General features: G+C 43.9%; 1 protein-coding gene across 16 annotated transcripts in view; it reads right to left on the bottom strand.

The window, feature by feature from the left end:
- Positions 1–24,476, bottom strand: part of ST3GAL3 (ST3 beta-galactoside alpha-2,3-sialyltransferase 3) — a 227,795-nt gene extending 203,319 nt beyond the window's left edge. For 8 of the 16 annotated variants that reach the window (XR_003794405.1, XR_003794404.1, XR_003794403.1 and 5 more), the window contains exon 1: positions 4,538–4,673. Coding sequence is in view for 5 of the 16 variants with exons in the window: in XM_029228257.1 (XP_029084090.1) it covers positions 4,538–4,571 (34 nt within the window). In the remaining 11 variants the exon portion in view is untranslated. Of the gene's footprint in view, positions 1–4,537; positions 4,674–20,187; positions 20,356–24,283 lie in introns of those variants that run through there. The other 8 variants (XM_029228260.1, XM_029228265.1, XM_029228255.1 and 5 more) reach the window with 3 other exon arrangements.
- Positions 24,477–26,521: the final 2,045 nt, after the last annotated feature.

A 26,521-nucleotide genomic window follows, 5' to 3' on the forward strand; every position in this document is an offset into this window, starting at 1 on the left:
AACAGCTTCTTAAAAACTATACCAGCGATAACCAATTAAAAACTGTAAGGGGGAAAAATTCCACTCATGATGGCAACAAAATCTATAAAATACCTAAAACTAAACTTCGGAAGAAATGAACAAGATTTTCACCAAAGGACATAAAAGATCCAAATAAATAAACAGACATAACAGGTTCCCAAGTGAGAAGATTCAATATTGGAAACATGTCAGTTCTCCTGAAATGTCAGTTCTCTATAAATTTAGTCAAAACCCATGATTTTTTAAAACTTAGATCTAATGTTAATCTGAAGAGTTCATGCCCAAGAAGAATGAAGAAATTTTTTTAACGAACAACAATGAGGGATTCCCTGGTGGCACAGTGGTTAAGAATCCGCCTGCCAATACAGGGGACATGGGTTCGAGCCCTGGTCCGGGAAGATCCCACATGCTGTGGAGCAACTAAGCCTGTGTGCCACCACAACTACTGAGCCTGTGCTCTAGAGCCCATGAGCCACAACTACTGAGCCCGTGTGCCACAACTGCTGAAGCCCGTGCGCCTAAAGCCCGTGCTCCGCAACAAGAGAAGCCACCGCAACGAGAAGCCCGCATACCTCAATGAAGAGTAGTCTCCGCTCACCGCAGCTAGAGAAAGCCCGCGTGCAGCAACAAAGACCCAGTGCAGGAAAAATAAATAAATAAAATAAATAAATTTATTTTTCAAAAAAAGCTCCCACTGTATAGCACAGGGAACTGTATTCAATATCCTAATAAACCATAATGGAAAAGAATATGAAAAAGAATATATAAGCATATATTGGGTTGGCCAAAAAGTTATAGGAAACCCAAACGAACTTTTTGGCCAACCCAGTATATAATACATATATATCTGAATCACTTTGCTGTACACCAGAAACTAAGAAATTATAAATCAACTATACTTCGATTTAAAAAAATCAAATAACGCATTGTAGAAATGTAAATTGGTAGACTCTTTTGGGAGGAATTTGGAAGTACAGGTATCCCCTGCTTTTTGAAAGCTCGCTTTACACCACTTCGCTTCTATGAAAGACCTAAATGAAACAAACCCAAAGAAGATTTTCACTTTTATCAAAAGAGGTGAAAATAGCTTTCAGCATGTTTTGCATCCAGCGGTTATAGAGGCAGCGGGCACCCAGAGCAGCGAGAGTAGCACCACCAACCTCCTTTCCCAGGAAGTACACTCGGCATTTCTGCATCAAACCACCATAGATAGCTTTGAATTCTATCTGTGAGCATCTGTGCTTTATCTTGATTTATTTTGTGCATCTGTTAGCAAGATGTGTCCTAAGGTATCAGAAAAGCCTAAGAGAACTTGTAAGGGTGTTGTGCTCAGCATAAAAATGGACGTAATCAAGCATTTAGATTGTAGTGAACAAAATAAAGATGCGCTTGCTTCGAACGTTCCTGTGTCCACCATTCAAACTACTTACACTCAGAGGGAAAGAATATTGAAAGCTGCCGAAGTTACTATTGGTTCTGCTCGTAGGAAAGGGGTCTCTCTTAACTGGCATCCAGTAATGGATAAATTGGAAAGTCTGCTGCTTGAGTGGATTGATGGGTGTACAAAGCACAGTGTTGCATTAAGTTATCTTATACTTAAGGAGAAATCAGTCTTTTCAAAAAGCTGAAACGGAAAGCACTGGATGGGGAATTCTCTGGTGGTCCAGTGGTTAGGACTCCATGCTCTCACTGCTGAGGGCCCAGGTTCAATCCTTGGTTAGGGAACCGAAATCCCACAAGCTGCACAGCGTGGCCAAAAAAAAAAAGAAAGAAAGAAAGCACTGGACAATGGTAATGAAAGTGTTACGAGAGTCAAATTTAAAGGCAGTCATGCCACCAAGAAGGGTGGGATAGGGAGGGTGGGAGGGAGATGCAAGAGGGAGGAGATATGGGGACATATGTATATGTATAGCTGATTCACTTTGTTATACAGCAGAAACTAACACAACATTGTAAAGCAATTATACTCCAATAAAGATGTTAAAAAAAAAAAAAGAAAAAAGAAATAAAGGTAGTCATGGGTGGTTTCATTGGTTTTTGAGGCGAGGGCCGCTTCATAGCTTAAAAGTTACTGGACAGAGTGCTCTGGCTGATACTGGAGCTGCTGAAAAGTTCCCAGAAGGTGGCTGTTTACATAAGCAAGTGTTTAACTATGGCAAAGCTGTAGTTTACTGGAAAAAATTGCTGAGCAAGACCTTTCAAGAGAAGAAAAGCAGGCTAAGGGACACAAGGCATCAAAGGAGAGGTTTATCCTAATGCCTACTATTGACACCACTGGTGATGCTGTCCTAAGGCCTCAACTAATGTACCATTCAGAAAATCTGAGGGAACTTAAAGGCACTGATAAGAATACACTTCCTATTATGTTTCATTCACATCCAAGTGGTTGGAATACCCAAGTGATTTTTTTCTGAGTACATGAGTGGATACATTAGCCCTTCTGCTGAAAAATACTGTAGAGAAAATAACCTCCATAATAGGTGTCTTGTGGTTGTCAATAATTGTGCCGCTCATCCACCTGGCATTACCAGGTATAGCAGCAACATTTGTGCTGTGTTCTTACCGCCAAGTATGACATTGTTGCTGCAACTGCGTGGCCAAGGCCTAATAGCCAAATTAAGGCTTACTGTATGCAAAAATGTGATGCATTTTATTATAAGTGCCACTGACAGAGAGGGCAACTCCAGAGCATTATGAGAGATCTGGAAAAAATTAAAACATAAAATTTGCAATTGCTAGACTCACAGATATAGAGAACAAACAAGTGGTTACTAGTGGGGAAAGGGAAGGCGTGAGGGGCAATACAGGGGTAGGGGGAAAAAAAGGTTATTATGGGATTATATGAAATCATGTGTGTGACACTTTTGAAAATTGCAAAGCACTATAGAATACAAAGAATCTTTCATTCAATAAATAAATAAATAAAAATAAAACAAATAAATAAAATTGGCTACTGCTAAATCTGGAGATGCTTTCATTAGGCTAAAAGTCTTGGTGGGAATTGGCATTTGGAAGAGACTGTGTCCTGAAGTAATGAGCAATCTTAAAGGCTTCAAATCAACAATAAATATGGCAACAGTGACTATGGCTAAGGAGGCTGGGTTTGTGGAAGCTGATAAAGATGTTGAAGAGGTTTTAGCATCCCACGACCAAGAACTGACACACCAAGAGCTGATGCAACTGCAAGAGTAAAAGATATAGGTTGAAACTGAACTCAGTAGCAAACAGCTCATGAGTGAAGTCAACCAGAAACTAAATATAAAGCACTTACATGAGATTTTCACTACGAACGACAGTGCTGCAATGATTGCAGGAAAGTATGACTTTAATTTTGAAAGGACACACAAGTTTAGGACAGGTTTGCAGGATGTTTTGAGTGTCTATAAAGAATTGTATGATAGAAAAATGCGTGAGGCTAAGCAAATCAAGCATACTGTCCTATTCAAGCCTGTCACATCAGCCACAGCAGACAATGAACCTCAACCTTTGACATCAAGGCAGACAGCCATAGAAGGTGTAGACATAAGTGACCTGCCTGGTCTGATGGATTCAGACAATGATGAGATGTTGAGAAATGACCCTCTTCCCCTCTTTCCTACACCCTAGTCTCCTATACTTCCCACCAACCCAACCTCCAATGATTCAGCCTAACACACCATCACCACCACCTCTTAGCCTTCCAGTGTGCTTGCTGTCTTCTTGACTCTGGTGAGGGAAACTACACCATAAATACATTATTTCTATTTTATACAGGCTATGTATTTATCATGTCATTCCTGCTTTTAATATATGTTAGTGTTATTTTAGGTTTTAACTGTTATTTGGCATGATTTGGTAGTTATTCTTTGGGTCTGAGAACACTCAGAAAGTTTTCCGTATAAATTAATGGTATTTGCTTTTTCACTTCCTACCATTTTGGCTTCCGAAAGGTTTCATAGGAATGTTCTACTTTCAGATAGCAGGGGAAACCTGTATCTGTTGAAATTTACAACATTCACACACCTTGACTCCACATTTCTATTTCTATGACTTTTTTCCAAGAGTAACACTCCAACAACTATTTTAAAAGTATCAGTACATGGATGTTTATTAGCAACACTGATTATAAGAGCAAAATACTAGAAACAACTCAAATGTCCATCGATAGGGAACCAGACAAATACATTATGGTACATGTACACAATGATATTTATATCATTGCTATCACTGAGGTCTTGGCAGGAAGTAGACAGCACATGAAAAGGAGTTAACCAAAGGAATTAATGACAAGGTTTTTTGTAGGGTTAGAGGAACTACCCAGGGGCAGTGACACATCCAGGAACTAGCAACAATAGGAAGCTACTCCTACCTTGGAGCTGAAAAGGCAAAGAGAAAGAAGGGAGATACTGGAGCCCAGCAAGAGCTGGCTGGAGAAGAGAGGCCAGCCAGCAGGAGCAGTGGCCACAGAGGAACACATCTGCTACTACGGCCATGGCAAGGGACAGTAGGGGACAATAAATACTCTGACTTCTCTCACCACTGGTCCTCTGATACCCATCAGTGCCTTTCATCAGCTGATCCCAACTGGAAGCCACAAGGCAAGGAAGCCCAGATGGTACAGTTTGTAGAGGTCAGCCACCAGCACACAGAGAAAACAAGGTGGACAATGGATTTTTTTTTTTTTTTTTGGCTGCATTGGGTCTTCGTTGTTGTGCGAGGGCTTTCTCTAGTTGCAGCGAGCAGAGGCTACTTTTCGTTGCGGTGCGTGGGCTTCTCATTGCGGTGGCTTCTCTTGCTGCGAAGCATGGGCTCTAGGCGCACAGGCTTCAGTAGTTGTGGCGCACGGGCTCCAATAGTTGTGCCATGCAGGTTTCAGTAGTTGTGGCTCATGGGCTCTAGAGCTCAGGCTCAGTAGTTGTGGTGCACAGGCTTATTTGCTCCGTGGCATGTGGGATCCTCCCAGACCAGGGCTCAAATACATGTCCCCTGCATTGGCAGGCGGACTCTCAACCACTGCGCCACCAGGGAAACCCTACAATGGATTGATGAAGGCAGGAAAATAACAAGTACAGAATATGATGTAACAGTTAACAGAATGAGACACACAGGCATGTCCTGACATAGAAAAATAGTTAGAGTATACCGCTAAGTGAAAAAAAAATCTTGTAGAATAGTACGTATGTGAATGTATGTACAGCCCCATACTGGTGGTAACAAACAAGGAAGACAGTAATCTTTTTTTTTTTTTCGGTACGCGGGCCTCTCACTGTTGTGGCCTCTCCTGTTGCGGAGCACAGGCTCCGGACGCGCAGGCTCAGCGGCCATGGCTCACGGGCCCAGCTGCTCCGCGGCATGTGGGATCTTCCCGGACCGGGGCACGAACCCGCGTCCCCTGCATCGGCAGGTGGACTCTCAACCACTGTGCCACCAGGGAAGCCCCCGACAGTAATATTTAAAATTAAGGTTAAGAAGGAAGTACATAGATAAAAGAATACACACCAAGCTGTTGACAGTAATTACCTCTGAAAAGCGGGTTTGGAGAGGGTATTTTTCACAATGTATTTGTATATTTAACTTTAATATTTGTACTCATGCAAGTAATAAATGTACAAAGTTTTCAAAGTGAAATAGAAATTGGAGACTTGCATTTCCAGTAGCACAAAGAACATGTACTCTGTCCAATCCTCTGACAAAAACAATGAGAAATTTAAGGTATAAACAGCCTGCCTACAAAAAGCAGGTGGTTCTTGGAAAGATTTTTCTTCCCTTTTAAAAGGGGACTGAAGTGGCGGCTCCCAGCCCTTCCCCCCTCCTTCTGTCCTGAATGCAGATGTGACATCTGAACTGCCACAGCCATACTGTGACTTCAACCTAAGGCTCTGGCAGACACACAACCGTCAGTCAGTCAACGAATTTACCCATTTGTTCAACAGCTATGACAGTGAGAATGGCGAACTAGTCACCTATTTTATTTCTGACTTTTCCATTAAGGAAAAAGATTTTCAAATAAAGAAGTAGAACAAACAGCCTAAACAGGAAACTGATCTCCAGAAGTGGGTGACATACAAAGAAGCAAATAAGAGCTTAAAATAAGCCAAAGCCTCCAAGACAAGGAGGAGTGTAACATCTCGATATTCGGAAAGAGATGAAATTTCAAACTCACTGCCAGGACAAAAGCTTGACAACACATTCTAGTGGTGAGGCTGTGGGGAGAACGCCCATACATTGCTGGTGGTAGGAGGGATTTGGCAGTATCTAACAAAACCATACATGCTTCTACCCTTTAACCCGATGATCTCACTTCTAAGAAACTATCCCAAAGATACACTGACAAAAATACAAAAAGATTTATGCACATGGCTACTTATTGCAGCACTATTTGTAATATAAGAGAAAAAAACCCTTCAGTAAGGACTGAATAAACTATGGTGTATTCACAAAATAGAGGATTATGCAGCCATAAAAAGGAATGAGGGAGCTTCCCTGGTGGTGCAGTGGTAAAGAATCCGCCTTACAATGCAGGGGATGAGGGTTCAATCCCTGGTCAGGGAACTAAAATCCCACATACCGCGGGGCAGCTAAGCCCACACGCCGTACCTACTGAGCTCACGCGCCTCAACTAGAGCCTGCGTGCCGCAAACTACAGAGCCCACGTGCCCTGGAGCCCGTATGCCACAACTAGAAAGAGAAAACACGCACACCACGACTACAGAGAAGCCTGCGCACCATGACGAAAGATCCCACGTGCCTCAACAAGGATCCCGCGTGCACAACTAAGACCTGACGCAACCAAAAATAAATAAAATAAATAAAAAATAAAAATAAATCTTAAAAGGAATGAGCTCTCTCTCTCTCTTCCTTTCTGAATAACTTAATCTAAAAGCCATTAGGCTTTAGGGGCCAAGCAAGGTAGGCACATATATCTGGAGTTAAGAGGGGGAGGACCATCAGGCCATCATGATAAGTCTGGGGGTATGGCAGGAGGTGATAAGGGACTGACCAAATAAGTAAATATACTGAGGCTAACAGGAGCCAGATTTCTCAGTGATGGAGAAGTGAGTTGAAAATGTAGAAAAAGAAAAACTAGAATAAATCTTTTGGGTTGTACTGGAATTGAAGGTATCAGCGTGAACTGATGGTTTTCAATATATACACATACAAAAATATAAAAATAACTATAGATGTGGACAGTGTATGTGTGCTTTTGTGTATGTACATGCTTGTAAGCCCTAGCTCTGTCCACTGAAAGGGCCTGGCAGCAATCATATCCCAGTAGCAATAGGCACACCTAGCACCTCGATCTTGGTTTTTAAATACTATTCTCCACTATGTAATAGGAACCAGGGGGTCCCTGGCAGAATGGCTGATTCCAGGGCTGAGGCAGAGAAGGCACTATCAAGATAAGCCTGAAAGTAGGAAAGTGCTCAAAGAGTGCCATGTGAAAAGGAAAATGCAGTCAGCTTGAGGGACTCCTAATGGCCAGGTCTGGGGCAATTTAGACTGATAATAACAGATTATGACCCATTAAATAAGAATTTAATAAGTGAGGAGAGGAAAAAGCTCTCCCTTACAGTGGAATGAGTGTAGAATAATGTAATTAGAAAATCACTATTTAGCAATCATTTTAGTAATAATTCAGCTACGAAACATCAAAGGATGCTAAAATTAATAAGTAGTATTTTGAGAAATGGGATATTATATCATCTTAAAGTATCTCCCCACAAGATACTTATTAATTACAGAGAGCAAAAGAGTAATTTTACAATGCAGAAACCTGATAGACACCACCACAGACTAGCTGAAGGATATATGGGAGTTCTTGTAATATTTTTGCAACTTATTTGTAAGTCTGAAATTATTTCAAAATTAAAAGTATTTAAAAAAGAAAAAAACTTAAACCAAATGCGCAAATAAATGTTCAAATAAACATCAAATGATATTATGCAGCCAATTAAGATGTTGTTTATGAAAAAATTTTAATGACATGGAAAAATGCTTATGATATAGTAACAAATGAAAAACGTTGAAAGAAAGAAAGAAAGAAAAAGACCAGAATAAAAACATAAGAACACTAACAGATGAATGCAGAGAATTTTTCTGGCTGCAGGAGGGTACCTGGCCTCCCTGCACAGCCATGAAAAAAAAGCACACAGGGGCTTCCCTGGTGGCGCAGTGGTTGAGAGTCTGCCTGCCGATGCAGGGGACACGGGTTCGTGCCCCGGTCCGGGAAGATCCCACATGCCGCGGAGCGGCTGGGCCCGTGAGCCTTGGCCGCTGAGCCTGCGCATCCGGAGCCTGTGCTCCGCAACGGGAGAGGCCACAACAGTGAGAGGCCCGCTTACCGCAAAAAAAAAAAAAAAAAAAAGCACGCAGGTAAAGAGCTACAAGTGCTCACAGCAAACTCTCTTCAGCATGTAGAGGGAATGTAGCAGCTGGACTCATCCCCTCCTCATGCATTCATCTTATCTCAGAGAAGGATCTGTCTCTCTTCTGTTTAAAACTAATGTAACAAACACCAAGTGCCAGGGATTATGCAAGGCACAGAGGACACTAAGACAATCAGATTTATACCCTGCCCTAGAGAAGTTTGACTTCTCACTCCCCATTCATTCTTCCACCCACCACAATCTGATCTGGCTTCCAATCCTACCTGTCGCTCAATTAAGTTTACCACTGACCTCTTAATTGCCAAAGCCACTGGACACCAGGGTCCTCCCATGACTTGACCTTTCTACAGCATCCGAAACTGTAAGAGACGTACAGTGTGGTGGTAAGAGCTCTTTCTTGTCTTCTTTACTTAGCAACACCAACTCATCTTCTAGGACTCTGTTCAAGTCTTACCTCCTTCAGAAAGCTTTCCTTAAACACTGCCCAACACTATGGCAATCTGTGCTCCCGAAACACCCAATGCTTACCTCTATCACAGCAACTGTAAAATATCTTATCTATTTTTCTGTCTCTGTAAGGAATTAGCATACAATTTGAAAGCAGAATCTATAACTTAGGTCTGTGAATCACCTACATATAACAGCACAGCACTTAGTACACAGCACATTCAAGAAGTGTTTGTTTAAAGATAAAATAAATTAATATATTTCTAATTATATTCCCCCAACTCTAAACACAATTAATATAATTTGTACACATTCCAAAAAGTAATATATACTAAAGACATAATGTGTGTGTGTGTGTGTGTGTGTATAGAGAGAGAGAAAGATAGAGACACAGAGGAGGGAGGACAGAGGAGAGGAGCGGGAGGGGGAGGGGGGAAGAGAGAGAGGAAGGGAGGGAGAGAGGGAGAGAGGGAGAGGAGAGAGAAGGAGAGACAGAGGGAGGGAGAGAGAGGGAGCACACGAGCAATTTTAAATGTAGAGAGAAGCTTAGGGTGCTGTCTCAGGCTTTTTATATTCTCATTCCACAGATATCCCCAAGGCAATCTCATTCCACTTCCATGATTACAATTACCATCCTTATCCCAAATTTTATATATTCCATCCAGATACTTCTTCTAAGTTCCATGTCCATTTATTTAACTTTTTTTTTTTTTTTTTTGGCCTTACCGTGCAGCTTGCAGAATCTCAGTTTCCCGACCAGGGACTGAACCCAGGCCCTGGCACTGAAAGCCCAGAATCCTAACACTAGGCCACCAGGGAACTCCATTTATTTAATTTCTGTATCATCATCTAGATGTTTCACAGATGTCTCAGACTTCCCAAAAAAACCTCCTCTTTCTCCAGTATTCACTATTTCAATAAAAGGCAACACCTTCACAGGTGCTTCTGTCAAAAACCTGGAAATTATCCTTGACACTACCCTGCTTCTCACTCTCACCCTCCATATATAATCAGTCATCCAGCCCTGTGAATTTTACCTCTTAAATACTTCTTAAATCCATCTGTCCCTCTATCTCCACTGCTATCATCGTATTTCAAGTCACTATAACCCTTTGTTTGGGCTACAACTATAGCTTCCTAATAAGCCTCCCATGTCCATTCTTTTGTGTGTGATAAATTTGACGTTACATTTTGTAAATTTAAGGTGTATAGCGTGTTACTTTGATATATTTATATACTGTAATATGACTGCCATTTAAGCAATATTTATTACATTATAGTACAATATTATTGTCTATATTCATTATACTGTATGTTAGATCTCTATGGCTTGTTTACTACTTGCTACAAGTTTCTACCCTTAACCGTCATCAGACTTATTCCCCCATCCCTCAACCTCTGGTAACCTCCATTGACTCTCTGCTTTTGTACAGGTTTGCTTTTCAGATTCCACATATAAGTGATATTGTGCAGTACTTGCCCTTCCCTGACTCATCTCACTTAGCATAATGTGCTCAAGGTCCATCCATGTTGTCACAAATGGCAGGATAGCCTCCTTTCTCATGGCTGAATAAATATTCCATTGTGTATATGTACCACATCTTTTTTTATCCAGTTATCTATTGATGGGCATTTGGGTTGTTTCCATATCTTGGCTATTGTGAATAATGCTGTGATAAACAGGTGTGTATGTATATTTCATCCTGTTTTCATCTCCTTTGGGTACTTCCATATTCATTCTTGATCCTCTTCAATTCATTCTCCACATAGCAGCCAATGTGGATCTATTTTATTCCCAGGTTTAAACTTTGTAAATTTCCCACTGTCTTTAGGGTAAAGTCCCAAACCCCTTAACAGGGCCTATAAGACTGCATGATCTGGCCCCTGCCCACATCTCCTCCCATCTCTGTTACCATCTCTCACCACCTTACCTCTGTGAGTCTGCAACAATGAACGTCTTTCAGTGTTTTGAACTTGTCATCCTGTCTCCTAATGGCAGGCTGAAGCCTTCTTGACCCTACCACTTCACCTAGCCAACTGTCACTCCGCCTTTAAGTCTCAGCTTAAAAGTTAATTCCACAGGGAAGCCTTACCCATCTCCACACTTTAGGTTAGGTCTCCCTATTAGAAATTCCCACAGCACCCGTATACCCCCATCCATTACATAATGCATTTATACTCAGGAGTATTTACAGTAATTTGCTTAAAATTTTATTCTGGCTAATCCAGGCAGTGAACAGGTCTATTTTATTCACCATTGCATCCCTGGTAGATATTCAAAAACTATCTGCTCACTGACCAAATGTTCAGTCACTTATAGTCTGCTCAAAAAAAGGTACAAAAGGTACATAAAACTAGGTTGTTCTAATTAGCCATAAAAGAAAATTCCACAAAAATTTGAACTCACTGAAACAAAGTACACCAAACTCCTGTCATTTCTAAAACATCCTACAATGTGGTTATTTTCTAAACTATACCTAGCAAAAATTTTTAGTCTGAAATGTTAGAATTTTGTTGACCTTCAAATAGCAGCCATAATGAATATGAACTCAATTATGACAAAATTACACAGAGCAAAAGCCACAAAGTATTTCCTGAACATGTCTCCCGTGAATCCTTTTGAGGCAAGCTAATTAGAAACTATTACGTACTATTTATTACCCAGCTTCCTGAACAAGTTACTGAAAAGATCGATTTTTTTAAATGGTTTTGCTGAATGTATACTTCCTTTTCAGACTTTATGCATGACTAAGCAGATTTAAGTAGTTAATTAACATGCAATATATTACCTTATTCTATGCAGAAGAATTGTGTATTTTCTAATTGCAAGTCAATGCAGGGGAAAAAATAATCAATATTGCTAATATTCACATAGTACTTACTGCAGACTAGCCACAGTTCTCAAAGTTTTATATGATTTAATTCACTGAATCTTCTCAACAATCCTACAAGGTTATCATTCTCATTATATAGAGAATAAACTGAGGTACAGAGAGGTAAAATTATCTTATCTAAGATCATAGAGCTAGAACGTGGCAGACTGAGGATTCAAATCCAAATGATCTGACTTCAGTCATATAATTTTTTTCATTTGAAGAAGTTATATGGTACAACAGAACAAAAATGAAACGTAACCAGTGAAGAATCTAAACAAAAGTGGAAGAAAGGAAAGGGGAGGGTCAAGGGGAAGTGTGGTAAAGGAAGAGCACACAACAGAAAAAACTTTGTCACAGGATGGATACAGATCATTAACAAAGGTTCTACCAGCCCCTCCGCCACTCCCAAAAGGCTCTAAAAAAACAAGCGGTAACTAAGAGCCAAGATTAAAGTGAGAGCCTCAGGGAAAAAATAGTGAAACAACATTTTTTAAGTAAATTTAACACTCAGGAAAAGTGAAGAAAGAAAAATAACACCACCACAAAAACAAAAGGCTCCATGAAAGGAACAATTAAGAACTGCTGAAAACACAAGAGTCATGAAGGCCCTGGTGGATAAAATGTGAGGAAGACAAAGGGCTTCCCTGGTGGCGCAGTGGTTGAGAGTCCACCTGCCGATGCAGGGGACACGGGTTCGTGCCCCGGTCCGGGAAGATCCCACATGCCGCCGGAGCGGCTGGGCCCGTGAGCCATGGCCGCTGAGCCTGCGCGTCCGGAGCCTGTGCTCCACAACGGGAGTGGCCACAACAGTGATAGGACCGCTTACCGCAAAAAAAATAAAATGAGGAAGATAAAATGAAAAAAGAATAAAAGGTTTAAAAGGATTTACCAAAACAAACCCAAACAAAAAACAAAAACAAAAATACAATAGTTGCCATAGGAGATCCAGCATAGGTATGATTGGTGTCTGAAAAAGAGAACCAAGGATACAGAACAAAAAAAAGATATGCAAAAATGGATAATCAGAGAGAACTGGGCTGAGGGCAAGTTGGCCCAAAAATACAGAGTCCCAGCTTCTCTGAGCCCCAACAGCCAAGGTGGCAAGGATAACCTGAAGATCTGCAAAGGGAATTAAAAAGCTAAGGGTATGCTGAGGTTCCGATTACCTGCTGTGTGGATTACAGACTTACTGCCTCTTAGCTCCAAATTCATCCTTTTTGCTTGCTCTGTGAAAATGGATCTGGGCCCTTTAAATATTTTCCTTTTGCTAGTTGACATGATGTCAAGCTTTGTCACTAGACGGTGCTGGAAAGCCATGGCTTCTGGGTTCTAGTGTGTTCCAGTGTGTTCCTCTAGGTAGGCTCCTGCAGCACACAGGACTTTTCCAGTGGACAGCAGCCAGCAGTGAGCAGCGGCCAACAGCTTCCCTCAGCACTTCTCTTGGGCAGTTTTGTAGCAGAGTGCCTCTGGTGGGACGTCTCTCTGTAAACAGCTTTCCCCAGTACCCAAGACGGCAGATTTCTGGCAAGCTCCACCATGCAGCATCACAGTGGCTCATCTGCAATCCAGTGAGCCATTGTCACGTCCACTACACCAAAGTCTGAATCTCAGCCTGTGGTGGGTGTGAGGCAGGTTGGGGAGCTCTTTGTTGAGCACTCTAGCTCATCCCTGAGGTGGTGGCTGCTCCTTGGATCTGTTTCTATATTCTCTAGAGTTCTCTTTACTTCTTTTTGACAGCGTTATTGAGATATCATTCGCATACTATACAATTCACCCATTCAAAGTATACCTTTCGATGGCTTTTAGTATTTTCAGAGTTGTGCAAACATGACCACAATCAATTTTAGAACATTTCTATTACCCCGAAATGATTCCCCACACCCCTTAGCTGTCATCCCCTACAAACCTCCAGCCCTGCGCAACTACTAAACTCCTTTGTTCCATAGAATAGGCAAATGTTTATAGATATCTCATATAAATGGAATCAAACAATATGTGGTCCTTTGTGACAGGCTTCTTTCACTTAGCACAATGTTTTTAAGGTTTGTGCACATCAGTACTTCATTTCTTTTTATTGCCAAATAACATTCCATTATATGGACCATCTTTTATTTATCCATTTGTCAGTTGATGGACATGTGGGCTGTTTCCACCTTTTGGCTGAATAATGCTACAATGCATATTCATGTACAAATTTTTATAGGGACATAAGTTCTAATTTCTCTTGGGTATATATGTAGGAGTGAAATATACCCAGGTCATATGGTAACTCTATGTTTAACTACTTGAGGAAATGCCACTGTTTTCCCACCAGTGTATGAGAGCTCTGATTTCTCCACACCTGTGCCAACACTCATTATCTGTCTTTTTGATTATAGCCAGCCTAGTGGGTGGGTAGGAAGTGGTATCTCATTGTGGTTTTTTTTTTTTTTTTTTGCAGTACGTGGGCCTCTCACTGTTGTGGCCTCTCCCGTTGCGGAGCACAGGCTCCGGACGCGCAGGCTCAGCGGCCATGGCTCACGGGCCCAGCCGCTCTGCAGCATGTGGGATCTTCCCGGACCGGAGCACGAACCCGTGTCCCCTGCATCGGCAGGTGGACTCTCAACCACTGCGCCACCAGGGAAGCCCCTCATTGTGGTTTTGATTTGCATTCCCCTGATGGCTAATGATGTTGAACATCTTTCCAAGTGCTTATTTCTTTACAACTTACTAGCTAATCTCGTTACTCCGATTCACTGTTAAAGTTAATAGTCCTTACATTAAACTCTACCTGCTGAAAGTACCAAGTCATTGGACCTAGACTTGTGTAACATGGGCAGTCAGTGACTTTCTGAGTACAAATTAGATATCTACACCAAGGTTTTAAAAATGGAAGGCAGAAGAGTAAAACTGCAAAGATTTTGTCCCTGGTCAGATGTTCCCTTTATTAGTAGCTGAGAAAAAAGCCTAGGGGAGAGGGGTAAAAATCCAAGGAAACAGAACTTTCAGTTTTGCATGTTTTAGTTCATTTCTGTTTTTACAAACAAAAAGCCTTTCTGAATAAGAGCTGTTAATGTTTGGTTTTATTGGGTTTCTGATTATTTGTTTTAATGGTGTGTTCAGAGGACAAGCTTCTAGACCTAATTCTTTATTTGGAAAAGTTGACTCCAATCAGTCTTGAGAAAATGCAACTGGAATATTTGAAAAGATGATCTTGCTTTGGGCCAGCTGAGATAAAATGGTGGGGACTGGTGATGAAGGTGGCTGGGAGACGGCAGCATGTCCAGAAAACTGGAAACAGAAGGTTGCAGCACAAAAGCAGTCAAGAACAATACTTAAACATGGGCATGGCTGTGTTCCAATAAAACCTGCCGGCCTGTTTGCTGGCCCCTGCTATGCATGGTATATAGACATACAACATGTAGCAAAACCACAAGAGCATAAAAACATGCATGGGAATTTTAAAACTTTAAATTCAAGATAGTGTTTTCTCTGGTGAAGGACGGAGGAGACCAGGGAAAAATACATGAGGCTTTTACTGGAACTGTAATGTTCTGTTTCTTAAAAAAAAACAAAAACTGAAGTAATATGGCATATTAAGATTTGGTGATGGCTATCATCATATTATTCTGTTCTTGTATGTGTAAAATACATCATTAGAAAATACAAGATAAATGCTCCCTTTCATTGCTATTATGTCTCTGAGACTTCAGATGTCTTAGGCCTATGTAGTAGTTCCACATTGTTTATCTGCTCATATCTTTTTTTAAAAAGGGCAAGGAAAAAAATATAATATTGCAGAATAACGATGCTGGAACCACGATGGAAGCTATGCCATCTTATCAGTCCAGGCAGAAGCCATTACTACACACCTGAGTATAGCAGTAGGAACACAGTGTGGTACCTGCCCTCAAGAACAGTGTGATGCATGTAGTTAAACAGGTACGGACATTATGAGGTGGTGGAAATTTATGACTGTCTGTGAGGTTTCAGAAAAGCTTCAGTGAAGAAGCTGAAGCAGTAAAAAGGTAGAGAGGCTTTAGATGCCATGCTAAGGGGTCTGAAATTTATCCCACTGGCAATGGAGAACCAGTGAAGGGAGTAAGCAGAGAAATGATATAGTCCTATCTGTACTTTAGAAAGATCACTTGAGTAGCAATACAGAGGACAGCCCGGAAAAGGCCAAGCAAGAGCAAGAAGAGGCTGTTGTAACAGCCAAGGCCATTCACTGTCAGAGAGAATAGACATCTCAAAGGCACACAAAGATTCACCAAGGTAACAAAAGAAAATACCAGAACTCCTGTTTATAAACTTTTCTGATATTTAATTTCAGTGGACACTGGCCTCCTCAAACAATCCCTATGTCAGACATCTTGGGGCACATGAGGAAGAATCCTCAAAAAGTGTGAAAGTTCCAGAGCGTGGGGGGTAATGGTACCATTACGTAATTACCATTTGCTTCGTGATGCAGTGCAGTTTATGCATTAAGTGACATCAATGTGGTTAATTTCATAAAAATTGGATCATACTTTAAATAAATAGGATCATAACTAAACTTGACAATGAGATGGTGAGTAACCATGAAACTCTCGTGCCTCAAAGAAGTTCTCTGGTTATCATCTGGCCAAGCATGTATAAGACTTCCAGAACTTAAAGAGCAGCTGTATATTCTTCTTTTACAAACATACTGGTGTTCCAAGTTTGCTAAACTTTTCTGGGATGGCAAATGTCTGTTAATAGTATGGCACCTAGAAGATTTTCCAAAATACACACATCTGCCCTTTCAAGGTGAAGAACATGTCTTAACAAAAGCTAGAAACTAGTTTTGTTCGTTTGTTTGTTTGTTTTTAAAGAAAATACGTTGAGTGCATTTTGACAACAGATGTTTGGCAGTCTTTCCATCCTTATGTTATTTTGTTGCCAAAAAGATGTAAAAGTGTCATTTATAAAAACTCTCATATCTACATGCCAGCAGTTCTCAAACTGTGGTCCAAGGACCCCAGACAGTCCCCAAGACCCTTTCAGTGGATCTGAAACAGGAGGGAAGGGGGCAGGGCACAACCTTTGAAAGAATGACATAGCTCTAGAACATGACATAAACTGATTAGAACCAAATGGGTCCAAGATGGTGGACAAGTCGACTTCCACTAGACCTTGAGCCTCAGTATTTGCTCACTGTAACATATCAGCAAGCTAAATGACACACCCACAAGCGCCATGACAGTTCCAAGACAGACCACAGGATTAAAAAGTGGGCCGTTGCCCAATTCCTGGAAATCCCTTCCCCTTCCTGAAATAGCTGGAATACTCCTCCCACTCATTAGCCTATGAAATTACCCACCCCTATAAAAACTGACAACCCCATACCCTGGTGCCTTTCTCACCTTCTGAGATGGCCCACACTGTGTCTGTGGAGTGTTTCCCTCTAAATAAACCCACTTCTTACCTATCACTTTGTCTCTCACTGAATTCTTTCTGCGATGAGACATCAAGAACCTGAGTTTCATTAAGTCCTGAAACCAGTGTGTGATCTCAGTTGGAAGACTGTGGCTTTTGGCCGGGTTCGAGTCCCAGCCACATGAGTTCAAATCCCAATCTGGGTTTAGGCTGGGTTTGAGTCCTGGCACGTGGGTTCAATCCCAATCTGAGGTGCACAGTTTCAGATCCACGAGTTCAAAACTGTTTTCACAGTAATTCTCAGACATTATTTGCCCTGTTCACTCTCTTTCTCTCACCAAGGGTCCAGCACAGTTTTCCAGAGGCTATATAACACATGATGACATGTGACTATATCACTGTCCTCACAGCTAACGGAATGCGTGCTTGTGTATTCTCGTGACTTAAAATTTTCTCAGTAACTTTTAATACATTAAATATCAATAGACAAAACCCATAAAATTAAAGTTCTTTGGGGTTTCAATAATTTTTATAACTTATAAAGGGGTCCTGAGATCAAAAACTCTGAAAATCACTGCCATATACTTTGAAAACTTAGGAACAGAATATTCTAACCTGTTTAACATATTTCAAACACAAGGTTTCTGTGGGGTTTAAGTCATGTCAAAAACACATAAACATGCCATCGTTCCATTATTTTGTAAAGAAAACTAACATCAAGGAAAAGGGGAATTTACTGACATATAGACAAATAATAAGACAAGGCAGTAGATAACATTTAATCAGAATAATATAAGTCGTGCAGAAGTTCACAGGGAAGGAACTCCTGTCAACCAGGATGACCAGGCAGAACCTAAAGGAGAACAAATTGGGATTAAACCCCTATTATCATCTTTACAAACATTTCAGAAGAAGACTGAGGAGGAGCAAAATTTCAGGGGGACACAGTCAACAACGATGATGACACGCTGAAGAAGCGCACACATTTTAGCAGCCCAAGCAGTGAGCACATTAAAACATCAGCGACAAGAGTGTATGCACACGTGCATGTGTCACTTCTGGGTGAGGGCTGGGAATGGCTGAATGACCATATATAATTTGTTGGCATTTAAAGAATGTTTAAATTGGTACGATATTCATATCAACCAACTGTTCCCTTCTTGATCTCAGGATAATTCTCTCATGCCCAACCCACCCAGACCACCATCACTGTGGCGCAGTGGTTAAGAATCCGCCTGCCAATGCAGGGGACACTGGTTCAAGCCCTGGTCCGGGAAGATCCCACATGCCGCGGAGCGGCTGGGCCCGTGACCCATGGCCGCTGAGCCTGCGCGTCCGGAGCCTGTGCTCCGCAACGGGAGAGGCCACAACAGTGAGAGGCCCGCGTACCGCAAAAAAAAAAGTACCGCAAAAAAAAAAAAAAAAAAAAAAAGATGTATAAATAAAACCACAGTGTTGGCAGATGATTTTAGGCTAACGATCACCTACTGTGGACCAGGGAATATACTAAGCATTAAGAATCTTAAAACTGGGACTTCCCTGGTGGTCCAGTGAAAAATCCACCTTCCAATGCAGGGGACATGGGTTTGATCCCTGGTCGGGGAACTAAAATCCCACATGCCGTGGAGCAACTAAGCCCGAGCCCGTGCACCACAACTACAGAGCCCACGCACTCTGGAGCCCGCACACCACAGCGAAAGATCCCGACATGCTGCAACTAAGACCCGACACAGCCAAAAATTACTTACTTACTTACTTAATTTTTTAAAATCTTAAAACTATTATTTTTATGATAAGAGGTCCCTTATGTATTTAATAGTACAGGAGCAGGCTTTTTACAACTATTTGCTCAAATTCTCAGAACCTTGCAAGGTAGGTATTTTTATCCGCATTTTACCAATTTTACACAAGAGGTTCTGAAGCCTGCCCAAGGCCACACCTTAGAAACTGGTGAAGCCATGATGGAAATCTTGGTCTGCTGACTCTCCTCTACCCCCAGGCAGGACATGGACACACCCTTACTATTACTGCAGTAGCCTAAATGGTAACCTTCCCTCCAGCCTCACCTCATTCTAAGCTCTCTTCATCCATAATATTTTATGACCCTGTAGCAGACATGGCACTATGGTTGCAAACCTCAGAACCTCCCATGTCAGAGAAACAGGACATTCACTCCTCTGCTGCCTCCACACACACTGATCTTCCTAAAAGGCAAAGCTGATGAAGTCATTTCCTACCTTCAAACCCTTCAGTGGCTCCTCCTCCTCATCACAATAAACTCCTGAACTCACAAGCTTCAGTCTAACTTCTACAGCCTCCACACACTCCCCAAACATACCCTATTCTCCTGCCTTTCAAGCATCTTCAGAATGCAGCCACACTCTCTTGTGTTTCTAGGCCATTACACATTGTTTCCTGCCTGAAAAGCCTTTTAAACCCACATCTACCCAGCTACTAGCTAGTGATCCAAGACTTAGGTAGGTGTGAGCTTCTCTGGAAAACCATTATTTACATTCCCTGTGTGGCATCAGATTCTCTTTCTAGGAGATCCCACAGGACCCTCAAACATAGCCCGTTACAATGTATTCTAACTACACGTTCACTGGTTTCTGGTCCTACCAGACTAAAGGCTCTTTGAGGCCCGGGATATGCCTTTTGTTTTTGTAATGCCATAACCTAGCACAGAGGTTAGCAGACAGTTCATGCTCAATAGCTACTTATGGGGTGACTAGAGGGCCTAGTACAGTAGAAGACACAGACACATATACAACCAAGCAAAATAAAATAGAATAAATGTGAAAATAAGAAAGGTGTGGGCTTCCCTGGTGGCGCAGTGGTTGAGAGTCCGCCTGCCAATGCAGGGGACACGGGTTCGTGCCCCGGTCCGGGAAGATCCCACATGCCGCGGAGCAGCTGGGCCCGTGGGCCATGGCCGCCGAGCCTGCGCGTCCGGAGCCTGTGCTCCGCAACGGGAGAGGCCACAACAGTGAGAGGCCCGCGTACCGCAAAAAAAAAAAAAAAAAAAGAAAGAAAGGTGTGACAGGATGCCAAGGAAGTGGAAAAAGGTAGGAAAATCTGGGGAAATCCTGAGATTTCCTTACCTGATTTCTCAAAGTTTCTTCAAATCCTGCTGCTGCTGCTGCTGCTGACGTTGATAGTCATAATCATGAGTCCTTACCTTGAACTAGGAACCGGGCAAAGCACTTTACATAAAGTGAACTCATAACCACCCTACGCATTTCACTGATGGTGCAACTCGGACTTCAGAATCAGACACTTGCTCAATGTTAGATAATCAATGGCAGGAGCAAGATTTCTACCCAGGTTTCACTTTCTTTGTTAAAAGCGAAATCTCCTCCCCAAGCGCCAAAGTTTTATAGCCTCAATTAAACCCAGTTAAACCAGTAAGGTTGAACTAGGATCCTTTTTAACCATTCAAGTGAAAATGTACCTTGAGTTAGTACACACTTCCTTGCTTTTTAAATTGTGTATCCTGAATATAATTGAACTTTCTGTGGATGCCTCAGGACTATCTCTGTGTTCATCGCTGAGGGTGCTGTAAAATAGTGATGCCCTCAGGAGTGACTGTGCTATGACTGGAAAATCACTGACTGCCCTCGTATCAACAGCCTCGGCCTGTTACATGACAAGCATTACAGTGCTTGTAATGGAGTTCTGACTTCCAATCCACCCTCATTCCACGCCTAGTTAGAGCTATTATTTCTTGCTACTGGCAATGTGTTTCTCTCTAGTAGCCCATCTGATTTCGCTACCTCTAATCTTCCATGGGCCATGATACTCAAAGAAGATGTAGCAGTCATTACTGCTGTCCAACAGTTACTTCTGGCTCTTTGCTTTCCAGGCACATGCTAAGACAGCAATTCCTTGCCCTTCTTTAAAGTCAGGCATGGCCATATGACTTGCTTTAGCCAATGATATGGAAATGAAAGAGACAGGTGCCACTTCAGGATGGAAACTTGAAAGTCCAGTGTCCCTTGATCACCATCTTCCACTCGATCAAAATGATCATGGAAACACCATATTAAGATGGAGTTTCCAACAGCATGGGTCCCTGAGTGACTGAGAGGAGGAGAGTTACCTGTGCAGTCATGCTGGACATGTGGCATGAATGAGAAGTCAACTTTTGTTCTGTTAAGCCACTGAAGTCTTAAGGGTTTTTGTTAATGAAGCCTAATCCAAGCTATCCAGACCAATACACCAGCTCTCTCAGTAACAAATTATCTCACATAAGTAACTTCATTTACAGACTTTATGATGGACATTTTGTTTGCACAAAGAATTTTCTTTGCATCTATCCTGGTTCAAAGCTATGTTCAATATAAAATATATTTGCCAAGTACCTCCTATGTACAAAACACTGTGCTAGATAATGAAGAAGATGGCCCATGGCTTGAAAAAGCTGCAGTCTTATGTTGGCAATTGGGGCAAAAGGCAGATTCTAGTGTTATAATGGTTTGAAGGAGAAACGAGTCCCATCTAGATAGGGAGAAAAGTACAGAAAAGCTTCACAAAGAGAGTTCCAATCAAATGGCCCTGAAACATGGGTGAGAACCAACAATTAGAGATTCAAGGGGGTCATTTAGGATAGAAAAAGCAACAGAGCACGACAGCAACAAAGAGCAAATAGTTCCACAAACTTGGAAAATATAATAAAATCTAAGGGAATGGCAAGAAGTGAGTTTACCCATACTGCCCAGGCTAGGCTGGTCTGTGCTTAATTCAACAGACGGTAGGAAGCCATTAAAAGTCTAGGCTGTGGCTTCCCTGGTGGCGCAGTGGTTAAGAATCTGCCTGCCAGTGCAGGGGACACGGGTTCGAGCCCTGGTCTGGGAAGATCCCACATGCTGCGGAGCAACTAAGCCCGTGCGCCACAACTACTGAGCATGTGCTCTAGAGCCCGCGAGACACAACTACTGAAGCCCGTGCGCCTAGAGCCCATGCTCTGCAGTGAGAAGCCACCGCAATGAGAAGCCCACGCACCAAAACAAAGAGTAGACCCCGCTCACTGCAACTAGAGAAAGCCCGTGTGCAGCCCGCACATAGCAACAAAGACCCAACTCAGACAAAAAAAATAAATAAAAGTCTAGCCTGGGGAATTGAGATACCTGCAAGTGATGACAGTACACAGGATAGATGGAAGGGGTGGGGGGGAAAGCTAGGGGGTTTCTGCAGTAATTCGAGGGAATGGGATCAATGGCCCCAAATCAGTGTGATGACAGTAGGAACAGAAAGAAGCTAGACATAGTGTGGAGGTAGCAGCAACAAGACCTGGCAACCAACTTAATACAAGGGGGAAAAAAAAGAAAGGCAAGAATGATTCTTGAGGTGCAGATCCTGGGTAGCTGAGAGGACCATTATTCTAAATAGCTAAGGTTACTCAGAAAAGTGACAAGGGCACATAAAGTGCTACTGTCTATTTTTCTAATAGCTAGCTCCAGTTTCATCTGAAGTACTACTACTTGTTTACCCTTTGCTCCACCCAGGACAAAGTTACTTCCTGATTTGATGCCATCAACCTGCCTTTTTTGTATAACCTCATCTCCCACTTTTTCTAATAAGAACCCCCCGGAACTACCCATGAGAGTTTTGGGTTCTCCCCTGCCACCTTTCCCATCCTCACTTTCTCATTTCCTCACTTCTCCTTCCTCTTCACCACCCAGGCCTACCCATTCATGGCTCAACTCAAGCCTCAGCTCTCCTGTGAAACCTTCTTCAAACACATGGATTTCTCCTTTTCCAGAATTTTCATAGACCTACTATCTTAGAATTCTAGAGACCATTTTATTAGTGATCATTTTCTTGTGCGCCCTTTATCCCCACAACCATCTCATAGGCCCATGAGAACAAGTCTCATACAATACAGGTCGTGAGGTCCCCACAGTTGCACTGCCTTGCACACAATATGTACCTGATAGACACTTTATTGATGATCCAAAGTCACTTAGTCTCTAAGAATATGCACATCTTTTTTTCTCATTAATAATTTACTTTTATTAAACTCTGATTAGACATTTAGACATGTGAAATAGGGAGATTCATCACTTAATACTTCAAAATATCCTTGAGTTAAGAATCTTTAATCTTAGGAGCTGCTATTGCCTTAAGAGATTATTTGAAAATACCATTTCGGTCATAAATTTTTGTGACAGCTTCCTTTTAACCCTTTTGACTTGAAGGTATACCCAACAGTTAAATGATCATCACTCCAAGGTGATTCTGACTTAGAAATAACCTAATTTTCCATGCGGTCTATTTATTTTCATGAACCCAATAAGTGCTTTTTTTCTACCTTCCTGTTCAACTAGCTATAGTATAGTTAATTCAAAGTGTATCCACAGAAAAGTTTGTAAGTTTTTGTTGTTTTTTTGTTTTTGTTTTTGTTTTTGTTTTGTTTTTTGTTTTTAACAAAATAACAGCTGCCTTCATTGGTCTCTCTCTCAATTAATTGCACTGAGTCAGTTCACACGTTTCTCTCCTTCCTCCTATGTGCGGGAAACACAAACATAAGTGAGGTCTATTAAGGAATCATAAAAACGAGCACTGTTGCAAAGAGGAATTCAAAATGTTCGTGGCAGACTATCCTAATCAAACCTGCTCTCATCACTAAGACATTTCCTCCTGCAAACAAAATCACAGGGCAAACAATGGGGAGAAATGCCAGAGAAAAGGAAGCAAGAGGCGTACTTTGTCAGTAAAATTGACCTCAGTCCCCGGAACATCCGGCGACTGGTAGAGCAATAAGCAATGACAGCCGCTACCCGTACGCTGCTGATTCCCACTCAGGTTTTCCACTTTTCCTCCCTCTTCCCATAGCGAAGGCCCGCCTGACCAGGTCCTTCCTCTGCGCCAAGGTGCGCAGCGCTGCGGGGTCTCGCGCGCAGGTGACCTCAGACTGCTCGGCCCGGGTTCAGCCGTCCTCTCCCCCGAGGCCTGGCAGCCCCTACCCAGGCGAGGTCTCCCAGGGACCGGACTCCCGGCCCGAGCCCCCACTCCGAGCCGGACTTCGTTATTCGGAGACGGCTGGGCCGCGCCCGACCCCTCCTTCCCCAGCACCAGCGCGCGCGGGCTCCGCACCCCACCAACCCGGGGACCGCGAGCTGCGGGGGAGGGGAGGGGCGGCGGCGCCCGTTAGCCGTGGTGACTGCCCGCCCCGACGCGCGCAGGACCGGCCCTTACCGCAGCAGAGAGGGAGGCAGGGGGTAGGCGGCGCCCGGCCCGACGCTGCCGGGAAGGCGAGGGCGACGGCGAATGCGGCGGCGGCAGCCGCGGGGAACCCCGGCGGGCGCCCAAGTCGCGGTGGGCCGCCTGGGCGCCGCCATAGTGGGGACGCAGCGGCGGGCGGAGCGCGCGGCCGCGACCCCGACCCGTGGACGACGGGACCACCAATCCCACTCTCCGCCTCAGCGCCCTCACCGGGGGTTGGGCATCCGCGGCCAATCAGCGCGCGGGAGCCGGGCGGGGCGCCGGGCTGACCAATGCGGGGCTGCACTGCAGGCAGAGAGCGGACGCAAGCCCGAAGCGGCCCACTAGACACTGGACCCCCGAGTTTTCCGGCCCGTTCGCCTCGCGCGCCCGCCGGGACTCGGGCTGTTGGCGGTTCAGGGCGTGGGTCCAGCGGGCCTGGCCTGCTGGTTCCGCGCCGACGCCCACCCCTCGGCTCCCCGGAGCCTATCCGCCGCCTTGAGGAATCTTCCCCCGGCTTCACGCCCCGCAGGGCGCGCGTCTGGGATGCGGACCTCTGACGGCCGCAGGGCTCGCTGTCCGCCGAGATGAGCCCTCGAGAGCCTGTTTCCTCGGCCGTGCGAGGGACGGGGGTACACGGTCATTCCACACTGAGGGACGCAGGCATCCGCCTGGAAGCAGGCTGAGACACAAGGCTGTGGTCCTCCACGGGCTGGGCGACCCTGCTCAATCCTGTGGAGTTGGGTGGATAGCGGTCGCTGGCTGCCCTTATAACTACTTTAGAGCCTCTTTTTATTCCGGGCACAGGACCATTCCGCCCCATCTCGTCTACCCTTTTCAGTTCCGGAGGTCCCAGCTTTTCTCCCACCCTACTGGGGCACAATTTAAAACGTAATTCCCCCGAGGGGAGTTACGGAAGAGAGGAGGAACTGTCCGGCTGTGATCCTTGGTTGCCCACCCAAAGACGCTGCCTCACCAAAGGAGGGCAGTTTGCCCTGGCCAAAAGGCTTCTGAGGGGAGCCTGCCTAAGACAGGCTGGTGCACGCCTCCCTGGAGTCAGTCAGTCCGCTGAGGCCTGGGCCTGACTGCAGGCAAGAGGGCCTGTTCCGTGGGACTTGAGATTCTCATCACCTCTTTAAACGTCAGTTTCCCAGGAGGTTATTACATTTGACCAAAACAAAACGTGAAAGTTTCTAGAAAAATAGTCAGCTGTTGAGCAAGAACTCTGCTGGGGTTACAGAAGGGACTACCCTGCCTGTCCTTCAGCAGGGCTGGGGATGGTAGGGTCAGTGAAATGCAGGGAGGTCTGGGACCCTGCCAAGTCTGGGGAAGTGTTTCTTCCCTCCAAAGATGTGTGCTCCCAGGGCTTGCCAATCCATTAAGGTCTGGCTCTGTCCACGCTCACCTGGGAATCCTTGGGTGCTGGACAAAAAATTCAACCTCCCTTTCTTGGCCCCAGGAGGGAACTGGCATTGAAAAGTAGGTATCTTTGAGACCTGCTGCTCCTCCCTTCCCCCACAATCAGACACCAGAGGTGGCAGCCACCTCCCAAGCCCCAGGACACAAAGAAGCATTGAGTTGCTGAGCTGACCCAAGATTCTCCAGCACCTGGCAGGGGCCAAGAAATAGGACCTAGTGCCTGGCTGTCCAAGACCAGCTGAACAGCTCTGCTGTGCCCAATTCACTGCCCCTCCCACCCCTGCTGCTGCTGCTGCTGCTCTAACCTTGTCCACCTGGACCTCAGGAACCCAATGGGGGTCCAAGGGACCGGGTCTTCCTCCGGGGAAGCGTCTCACCAACTACAGGCAACTCAGAACAGCTTCAGGACCTAAGGGAAGCACGCACAGGGTGGGGGGCAGGGGTTGTCAATCCCTTGCTTTTCAAGCACCTAAAATGTACTGCCTTCTTTCAAGCTGGTTCTACAATTTTTATGGAACGGACACTGGCATAAACTTACACCTGCTCGATGAAGTTAACAAGTGGGGTCAAGATGAGAGAGATCAAACTCAGTTTTACAAGTTGTGGAAGTGGTCTGGTCCTTCATCTATCACCTCTTCCTTCCCCTCTCTAGGGCCAGAGAAGCAAAAGGAGGTACTCACGGCCAGAGGTGCCTCTACTTCCCAGGTCCCACCATACAGAGCCACAGGACCAGAACTTGACAAGGAGCCCATCTCTTTAGGAGGGCTTCCTAGATCCTGCCTTACTGAGTCTTCTTAAAATGCATGGCCCTGC

The sequence above is a fragment of the Monodon monoceros genome, unplaced genomic scaffold, assembly GCF_005190385.1.
Source record: "Monodon monoceros isolate NGI ecotype Baffin Bay Population unplaced genomic scaffold, NGI_Narwhal_1 Super_Scaffold_18, whole genome shotgun sequence".
Taxonomy (NCBI): domain Eukaryota; kingdom Metazoa; phylum Chordata; class Mammalia; order Artiodactyla; family Monodontidae; genus Monodon; species Monodon monoceros.